Source organism: Taudactylus pleione, unplaced genomic scaffold (genome assembly GCF_031769625.1).
Source record: "Taudactylus pleione unplaced genomic scaffold, aTauple2 ptg000372l, whole genome shotgun sequence".
Taxonomy (NCBI): domain Eukaryota; kingdom Metazoa; phylum Chordata; class Amphibia; order Anura; family Myobatrachidae; genus Taudactylus; species Taudactylus pleione.
The window spans coordinates 14,238,062-14,248,288 of NW_028284773.1; the positions used below are offsets into that span (position 1 = coordinate 14,238,062).

At 44.0% G+C, this 10,227-nt stretch overlaps 1 protein-coding gene across 1 annotated transcript; it reads right to left on the minus strand.

Annotated features, from left to right (window-relative positions):
• Positions 1-2,093: 2,093 nt before the first annotated feature.
• On the minus strand, positions 2,094-4,408 carry HES1 (hes family bHLH transcription factor 1). The gene is made up of 4 exons (XM_088444761.1): positions 4,051-4,408; positions 3,852-3,947; positions 3,469-3,556; positions 2,094-3,007 (listed from the first exon to the last, which is right to left on the minus strand). Exons 1-4 carry the CDS (start codon positions 4,156-4,158, stop codon positions 2,487-2,489), a joined length of 813 nt encoding a protein of 270 aa, XP_088300887.1. The 5' UTR covers positions 4,159-4,408; the 3' UTR covers positions 2,094-2,486.
• Positions 4,409-10,227: the final 5,819 nt, after the last annotated feature.

Consider the following 10,227-nt stretch of genomic DNA (forward strand, 5'->3'; position numbering starts at 1 on the left):
AACAGTACATGACTGTAATACATATGAAGTGTTAGGGGCCTATGTATCAAGCTGTTTGATACATAAAATTATGCAGAAACTGCAGTTTCTGCATAATTTTATGTATTGCTTCTATGTATTAAAAGCACATTGCAGATTTCACAGAAATCTACGGCAAAGTGCTAATTAGTGCTGCAGATCATGGTCCCCATTATTATCAATGGGGACTGCGATCTGACCCCTATCTACTAAACTCCAAAAAGCGAAGCTTTCGGAGTTTATCTCCAGTAGTTTACTACTACTACTACTACTGGTAAGTCTATGGGGGCTGCAGGGGCAGGAGAGGAATCTTTCGATCTCTCCCCCACAGCCCCCGGCCAGTTCTAGAAGCTAACGCTGTACGCATGCGCAGTTTTAGATTTCTGTGAAAGACTTCTCCTAAATACCGGGGATATAACTCGTGGGCACAGCCGTTACCGCAATGGCTGTCCCTGCGAGTTCCCCGTAGTACATAGCCGGGATATTTTTATTCAAAATTAAAATATCCTCGGCCAGTTAGGTACATAATATTCGCGGCTGATCCCAAAATCAGAGAACTTACCTCCAGGAGAAAATTTAAAACTGGGATGAAGACACCAGTGCTTTTAGACAGCAGCAGCATGTACACAAGGCATCCTCAGAGGAAAGTAATGAACGGTTGGAACAAGCCTGATGCATCAAACCATTTCAGATGCAACCTAGACAATACTTGCAAGAGTGCATGGAGTTTTTGGATGTATTAAGCAAAAACTACAGTCCCGCCACAAATTATATATATATATATATATATATAAATAAAATATGTGGCGGGACTGTTTATATATATATATATATAAATAATGTAGCTAGGTTACTTAAATAAGGCACATACTAACATACATGACTGTGTTTCAGGATAGACAACACAGAGGCACAGCCTGGGGGCCATCCAGGTTTCATAGGTTTGATATGTCTGGTCTCGTTTTCTTTTTTTTTTTTTCTTCCTTCATGGTGGGTTTTACTTCCTAAACACCTGGATGCAGTCAGACACCTGGCCGGTCCAGACAGAATTCAACAAGTCTTTATCATGGGATTTGACAAGGAATTCTCTGCAGATCCTGGGACTGTCTGAAATTGTCCCTTTTTAGTTTGGGCTTGTTAAAAATTTCCAGGGGAGATGAAACCTGAGAAGTGAGTTATTACACATAACTTAGGAAGTTCTGGAGTTACCAGGCCTGAACATACATTCAGGATATGCTAGACACATTCATCAGATGTCGCTGATTGGAACAGCCTATCATTTCACCATAAATGCTAGTCAGTCATTACAACACCACTCATCAGTGTGAAATAGCGAAAGCTCATGTGATTTGATAAACTACATTTAAGATTCCGGGTATAAACCTACTGCTGAACACTCAGTTTTATAGCTGCAGTTATACATCGAATACAGATATCTATTATTAACTCTACAAACATGGCTATGTTCTATTTATGGAGTGCATTTATTAATTTACATATTGCTGTTGAGGTTCTCTATTTAATTTGTATAACAAATTAAACAGAGAATATATATTTGTATATCCGTAAGACGCCAAAATTTCCTAAAATAACATATGTAGTTTAGTAAAACAAAAAAAACAAAACCACATAGGGAATACCCAACAGTGAAATAGATAGAACACAATTGTGCGCGCTGAATATTACACCCAATTTACTTCATCATCGGGTGCTGCTTATGTTCACTTCTTTACTAAACTGTACCTCTATTCCTTTACGAAATTATAATTCAGCAAGTGTTTTAATTGGACAGCTGCCATCCTGAATAAGAAAGCTATTATATATGATGTTCCTCAAGCATCCTGTTTAGTTATTTTCCAATCACTTATTTGATACTATTATATTATTGCACTGGTTATTTTAACACCCAAATCTCAAAAATGCTATCTAAATACTAGCCATTTTATTGTGAAAATGACATCTGAGAAAGTATAAAAAAAACATTTAATTCTAAATAAAAATTGTGATTTGTTTCTTGCTTTTGTCAAATGATTTACACTGTTGAAGAACTAGATTGTTAAATTTCCTGTAGGTACAATGTATTCTCATAACACAGGCCATTTTTATCATTAACTTGCATACTGTATGCAAGTTAAACAATTTAGGAGTTTTGTTATTTATACCCTATATACCTGCAAAAGTAAGAAGGGCTTTTACACATGACCACAGCAAGATAGACAAGCTCTTTTCTTCAAAATAATACAATGTGCAGTTTTATTATTACAAATAAACTTCCAAAAAAGGAAGAAATGTTTAAGAGTATATTCCATCTCTTTGGCATCATAAGATTTCAATCTTATTATACAAGGGCGCATTCAATATGAACATATCATATTTACAAACATAGTGCATTCTCGCTACAAAATAAAGGATTATTATTTGTAACTAATCTTTCTAAATAAAGTTCTCCGTAGTCCATTTCAGTTCATTCACCAGGGTCTCCACACAGAGTCTGCAGTAACTGATGGCATAACAGAGGGAGACACTGGAGCAGGCAGTCCAGAACCCACATTGGAGTTAGTATAGACGGGAATTACAGATCCATTGTGTGGGAAGGCTGGGTTGGTGATCAAAAAGGCAAACTGTCCATCTGATGCTGGCACTAGCTGAAAGCCACCATAGACCTTGGCAGCTTCTACCGGCGGGCCACCCATCTTGCAGGGAACCCCACCCATGGGAGTTGGGCTTCCTTGAGGAGCACTTGCAGGGAGCTGAACCAAAGGCTGTCCAAAAGCAGGATGTGAGGTAGCGGCAGCTGGAATCTGAGGCTGAGTCGGATAGTTCATGGCATTGATCTGATTCATGCAATTGGCCAGATGTCCTAAGAGCCGGGTTCGGACGTCTGTGTTGACTCCTTCACAAGTGGACAAGAATCTGGTTACTTCATTCATGCACTCGCTGAAACCAGCTCTGTATTTACCTAGGACGGTAGGGTCTGTACTGAGAGCGGCTGTAGGAGAAAGAACACAGGGTTATTTACTGAAGATCCCCAGACAAGGATAAATCAAGAAAAGGGGTTTTCACCAATCTCCCCAAAAGACCTATTTCCCCATGTATCAAGCACACAAGTTATTTGTGCACACATAACATAGTATTAAAAGAAGTATCCAGCAAATATTACAGTTATGTGTTAACAGAATAGATTCTAAATTGCGTTTTCAGCATCCCAATACACTGCTCGCAATATCATTGCTGGCGATTACCTCCCCGCAGCACCCCTCCTCCCTCTCCCAGAGCAGTAACATGAGCTTCGCGCAGAAACTATAAATAAGCCCAGACCGTGGGAAAGGCAGAGAGAGCCAGCCCAGTAGAATGTATCTGAATGCCATTCAAACCACAGGCGGAAGTCTGGAAGAAATCACCCTGAGTGGAGTGGGGAGGGGGGAAAGGGGTTGGGGAGTACTCACTCACCAGTCATCTGAACTCTCTGCAAGTTCCGAAGGTGCTTTACTGTCATCTCCAAAATATCAGCCTTCTCCAACTTGGAGTGCCTGGAGCTCTGAAAAGTAAATTCCAAGTTTAATATTCAATCCAACCATGTACCACTATTTAACATATTTTGAAATAGCACATTCCTACACAATACTGAAAAATGCCAATGTGTAACAATGTTATATTTCCAGACAAGGTAACCATTATAATTACAGTACATTTCTATAGTTCCAACATAGCTAGTAGTGCTGCACATTTGCAATGTTAACATTTATGGATTTTATATTATGCATTATATAGATTGTAGTTAGATTATACATTGATTGTATAAATACAATATATTGATAAATTAGCACACTTACATCTTTTTTCAAGGCATCCAGGATAAGTGTTTTTAGTTGACTCAGGCTTTCGTTGATTCTTGCTCTCCTTCTCTTTTCCATTATTGGTTTGGATGACTACAAACAACAGAGACACAGTGAGTGTCATTCTTTATAGATATACAGAAGTACATCCAATTAGAGATACGTTTGCACTTTATCCCATACAGTTACTATTTACCTTTCTATGTTCAGAAGCGGTTTTGGGTTTGTCCGGAGTGCTGGTCATGCTGGCTGGGGTGGCAGCCACAGGAGAAGAGGAATTTTTCTCCATCATATCAGCAGGCATCTTCTGCTATAACGGGGATGTTCTCCCAAGTAGCCAAATACAGTGTCCTTAGCTTCTACTGCGAGCAGTGCAAAGTGCGGGTATCCAGGGACGAGGCAAGGTGCCTGCTGCTGTGGGCTGTGTGTGCTGCGGCTAGTGCAGGGTCCTGGTCCTGCTGGCTGGCTGCCCTGCGTGCTTGTGAGCGACCTCTCATTGGCTCTGGCTTTATATAGCGCTAACTGCACGCGAACGGCTCGTGTGAAACTTCCCAAACTTTCTTTCCCACAGTAACTTTCAGCCAATGGCAGCAGGGCACACGCGTGGGCTGCGCCGGGCTATTGGCTGCAGGGCGTGGACACAGACGTCCAATGATCAGCCCTGAAGGAGATGAAGGGAGGAGGGGGGGCTGCTGCTGATAACCCCCGGTCAATCAACAACAATACTTTTAACTCTTTGTTAGTAAGGTGCAAATCTCTGCCCTGTGACATAGTCAGTGCCTGCAGTAACGTAGGGCTGTGCATGTCATCTTATCTGCTGTCTGTGACTGGTGTAGATCTATAAGAAGGAATGCACATATGTATACCTGCAACTAACTATATATTACATATATATATATGTTCACCTTATAACATGTTATAGTTCATGAAGTGATAAGCGATAAAGTGTAGGTAGTATTAGCGCAGGTAAAGAAAGGTAACACTGCAGCTGTGGTGGAAATACAAGATCCAAATACAATGAGCCCCATGTAGAGCCACAAGCGCTCTCTGCTTATTAGCTTTCCTATATTACATGTGATAACAGCTCACAGAGAATGGGTTATCTCTAGTCTATGCATGCTGTACAGTAACTCTGCATGCAATGCCCAGTAGAGACCTGTGTTTGTCTCTTTAAGCCTGGCTTGCAGCACCGGGTGTTGTGAGGGGGGCCGGAGCACGTGCCAGGATGTTTTATTGCTGCTGAGGCTGGATGTGTGTGGGGAGAGATGGTTTAGATTATGCCGAGAGAAGGCAAATAGCAGCTGCTGTCCTGAAGCCTGGGAAAACCACTCCCCCCGAGAGATGGATCGGGCTCATTGGAGAACTGGCGAAACTCTGCAGTTCCTAGCTTGAAGCATAGGTGGCGCTCGCCAGCTTCCCCAAAGTCACATACACCACAGACACACGCATTTCACTTGTACTGTGCCCTACGCTACTACACTATAAAGTTACTGATACAAACCCCATAGCAGAGCGTGTCTGCGTAGACCTATACTGTAATGTAACTGATACAAACCCCATATCTGAGAGTGTGGTGTAGCAGACACAGTATGTCTGGGTCATTCTTTTCAGTGCACGAAATTGTTTGAATAATTGAAGGTTCTTTTATTATAGTTAGAAAGTTGGGGACACAGTTTGTGCTGTTATATTACACACTACACACTCCTCTCGGTACTTACACTGTTACATTACATACTCCCCACAGTACTTATCAGGAGTCACAGTGCCTGGTAAGATGCTGCATTCCGTTTGAATCCTAAATTATATTTTTACATCAATATGAACAGGGCTGGCTCCTGACACGTTCTGTCAGTGCCGCCGCACAGGGGCGCCGGGTCCGGCAGGAGATAAACCCCCGCCCTCCATCCATCTCTCGCCGGTATTATTATAAGGTGAGGGGGAGGACACATGGAAGGAGCGGGCGGAGGGGAAACACGGAATAACACTGGGCGCAAAGACACCTAGCGCTGGCACTGAACCTGTTATTGGATTGGCCTAATTTATATTTAAGCCATAAAAACATAATATTTGCATATCATATATTTAATCATTTGTTACTTCACACAAACACAACAAAGGTGTATTCTAAGTACAAACTGTGAACCTGAAATTGGATTTCCAGGTACCATTATCTCAAATTAACAATTTAATGGCAATCAGAAATAAGTGAATACTAACAGATACGTGTGACATGTTGGGATTAACTGGTGATCAATGCAGAACAAAGACTTTACCTGTTTTAAACAAGTAGCAATGATTAACGTGTTATCACAGACAAGTACTTGTGACATGTGAATGACTGAAATTACTTCAATATTAGTTAGTCATGTAAATGTTCAGCTATCCAGACAACATAATTAGATGTACACCAACAATCACACTAGTATATCCTAAGCAACAGTCCACATGTATCAAATAAGTGCTAAAAGAAAACAGCTCTTCACACAGATAAGAGTGAATTAGGACGATGAGAGCTGTCCTTGTGTCAGGCTGACATCACAGAGCTGTGCTAATGTACTGGTCACTAGCAACTGGGGTGTAAATGTAAATACAATTAGATGGACACATAATGCAATTATTGGTTAAATCAAACGGCTGTTTTCCTAAACTTTCCAATGTTTAGGTGCAAACGGCCAGTTGCCCGTTGCCGTTTTCTCCCATGCACTACTAGATCTTTGGGCCTGATTCAGAGCCTGACGCTATTTGCACTCGCTCGTTCAGAAAAAGGGGCCAGCTATTTAAATTGAGCGCTCGCTATTTGCGGTCTGTTGACGCCTCTATGTCTGAGCGAGCGAACGAAACATGCGCTCGCTATTTTGTAAAGACGCCCCCCTGGCCGCTCGCATCCTACGTCATCTCCACTATTTGATTAATCGAGTCTTCAGGCTAAGAGACAACCAAGTGACGTGGTCGATGACGCTGCTTTGTTAATTATGCACACCCTTAAAACGCCCGTTTTGACCATTTGGCACGCCTGCGTTCGGATCACCACTCCCCGTTTTCAAGCACCTTCCCGTTAGCACCCACAAACGCCTCATCCTGTCACTCAAATTAGCAGGCACTCGCAATTTTGCGAGCGCTCGATTTCCGACCGCAATGACAGGTTGGCGCATGCGCATTACGACCCATACGCATGCGCAGATGTGCGAACATCGCTCGGAGCAAACGAGCGTCCGCTTACGAGCGCCTCTGAATCAGACCCTTTGTTCTGAACAGCCAACTAGTTGGCTGGGTGGAATAAAGATCTTTAGATGTGTGCCAGCTTAAGAAGTCCCTGGCTGGAGCTGGTCACATATACTTGGCAAACATTAGAATATAACAGTTGTGACACCAAATATTGAGCATCTCAGTCTATTAAATCTCGCAAAAAATCTGTTTTAATTATTAGTAGGATACAAAGTCAGAATAAAAGGTTTTGCAGACATAAGTGGTTACTAGGTATAAATTCACACCCGTTTAGATGTACTTAATTGGTATGAATTACCGCTGGACCCCAGGCTGGCAGTTCAAATCCTGACAGCGCCTGGTCGACAGAGGAGGAAATCCCGATCGTCCCTAGGTAAGTATTCACTAACCTAATCTACCCCCTAACCCTCCTTTAGGGTGCCTAACCTTTATTCTGTTTTTGCAACAAACAGCAGATGGGTCAATTCTAAAGCTGAATACATACCATACGATGGTGCGACCCAGCGGCGATGCGATGTAATGATACATCGTGCTCGCCATACACTCTGCACAATCCGGTGTACGACGGCGCAATGTGTCGTTACATGCTACAAGTAACAGCACCGCGCCGTTCATTGCATCGTCCCATTTGCCAAGCAGAACAGCAGATAGGAAGAATTATCGTTCATGACCACTGTGAACGATAAATCTGCCGTACGCACTGTACAATGGGGGAGATGTACTAAGCCTTGGAGAGTGATAAAGTGGAGAGATAAAGAACTAACCAATCAGCTCCTGTCATTTTACAGGCTGTGTTTTAAAAATGACAGTGAGGAGCTAATTGGTTGGTGCTTTATCTCCGCCCATTTTATCACTCTCCAAGGTCTAGTACATCTCCCCCATAGTGTATAATATATTGTATAGTGTGTATACAGCTTGACAGCACTGTGCAAGTTTCTGACACCTACTGCACAGAGCACAGAGCTGTGTCAGACCCCGGCATTGTTTGCATATGAAAAGGCTGGGTTGTCTAAGTGGACTGCACCGCTGGAGAGCTGGCTCCAGTATGAGTTCTCCAGCATGAAATGCTCAGCTCTGCTGGTTAGGCTAATGCTGGGTACACACTTAAGGTGTCCATACACGGTGAGAATTAGCAGCCTATCCAACGGATTGGTACGATTTTGCTGCTATATCATACCGCGTACGGGCATGATATTGGACAGAGCGCACTCCCGTGGGGTCGTACATCGCACATCCAGATCTTACTGCAGGTTCATTTGATCTGGGGATGCGATGTATGATCCCAGGCAGCACTATGCGGGTGGGGGAGGGGGGAGCTGGCATATCGGGCGGTCGGCCACCCAATCGCACCGTGTGTGGGGACCGCCTGATATGTCGGCCATCGGGTCCCCCGTCGCGTCGCAAATCACACAGTATATGGGCGGCTTTAAATGACGGATTGATCAGCAGAGCAATCCACCGTGAGAGCAGCCAATTGGTAAGCTGTACACACTTACCAATTAGCCGCTCGATATGTCTGGCCTGACATCACAACTGGACGGGCATTTACATTTTCACGCCCAGTTGAGATGTCAGTGTCGGCGGTCCCTGGAGCAAGTGTATGGGAGGTTGGCGGGTCACCCGTACACACATGCAGATGCACCAATATCTTTCAGATATATCGGCTGTGCTGCTCGTTCACAGACTTATCAGGTGTACACACCCACCGATGCCTTCATGATATATCACTCATCGATAGAACGAGCGACACATACCGCCAAATGTGTACCCAGCATAAGGAATTGTTGGATAAATAAAATACTTTTCTGGTGGAATTGTCCCTCAAATTACAGCAGTAATCGGGAGTCCATGTATTAAGGGCCTGATTCAGACCCGCTCGCAAGCGTTTGATCGCTTGCGAGCGGGTCGATGGTGTGCTCTGCGCACACGCGCAAGAAGCCACACTGCGCGTGCGCAAGCCCCGGAGCGAGAAAATCTCTCGCTCCGTGGCTCACTACAAAAGGGGCGGCTGTAGATGTTGATCGACAGCTCGACACCCGTTTTGTAGGCGTGGCAGGGGGGTGGCTTCATTAATGTGGGCAGTGAGAGAGCTTCCGGCTCTATTAGGGCTTGCGGCCCCGAGACCCTACCACAAGGGTCAGGTCGCAAGCCCGATGGTCGCGATGGTCTTGACCCTGTGGGTGGTCACCCACAGCTATGCAAGCGGCCAGGAGGCCGCACGAAAAAAAAAAAAACCCAGATTCAGAGCGAGCGCTCTTTCAGAGCGTCCGTCTCTGAATCAGGGCCTATGTTCAAAATAATTTTACATCATTATACATTTTTTTTATGATAGCTGTGACAATTTGTATAGACCGAACTCTAGGCAGACAACAAACTTGCATTAACACTACACATTATCCTTAAACCTCACACTGAGCATAACAATAATGGAGCATATCATCACAAGACGATGCTAGGTGTCTGCATGTAATAACACATGCTGCAGGCAGGTTCAGTTCCTCGTCCGCTAGCGCTGTCTCCTGTCCTTCCCACACAGCCGGGAGTTATGTGTCTGCTGCTGCTGCTCAGTGTGGCTCTGTCTGCCCGCAGGCAGCCGCTTCCTTCCTGTCCGCTCGCAGCCTGAGTGACGCGTGGCGGGCGAACTGCCGGGAGGCCGCCTCCCGCAGCCGCTCCTCCTGCCACAGCACGTCCCGGTATCAGCGGCAGGCCGAGCAAATAAAGGCGCCTCCCACACTCCTTGCCTCCCGGCAGTCAATCTTTGAATTCGTGCGCCCTGGTTGTCAGGAGAGCTCCATGAACAAAGTTTGACTCTGACACGTGTATAATATATATAGATATTTACAGTATATAGATAGCTCTAAATATATATATATATTATATATATATATACACACACACACACACATATATATATATACATACTGTATATAGATATACAGTGTATATAGACCAATATAGTTCATACCTCCCAATGTTCTTAGAGGGGTATTCAATATGAAACGTTAACTTCACTGTCGAAGTTAATGTTTCATATTGGAGTTTTTACCTGCGTTAAAGTATCGGGCGCGCGCCCGCTTATCCCCGTATTCAATATAAAATTAACGAAAACGGGAGCCTCCGAAGTTGGATTTGCGTAAGGTTACGAATT

What these genes read in the sequence shown, in the direction of transcription:
- HES1 (XM_088444761.1), bottom strand. Translation starts at nt 4,158, where the DNA reads ATGCCTGCTGATATGATGGAGAAAAATTCCTCTTCTCCTGTGGCTGCC. An exon ending in TGGATGCCTTGAAAAAAGAT is followed by an intron (nt 3,557 to 3,851) that starts GTAAGTGTGCTA and finishes TTTACTTTTCAG; the next exon opens with AGCTCCAGGCACTCCAAGTT. An exon ending in GCAGAGAGTTCAGATGACTG is followed by an intron (nt 3,008 to 3,468) that starts GTGAGTGAGTAC and finishes TTTCTCCTACAG; the next exon opens with CCGCTCTCAGTACAGACCCT.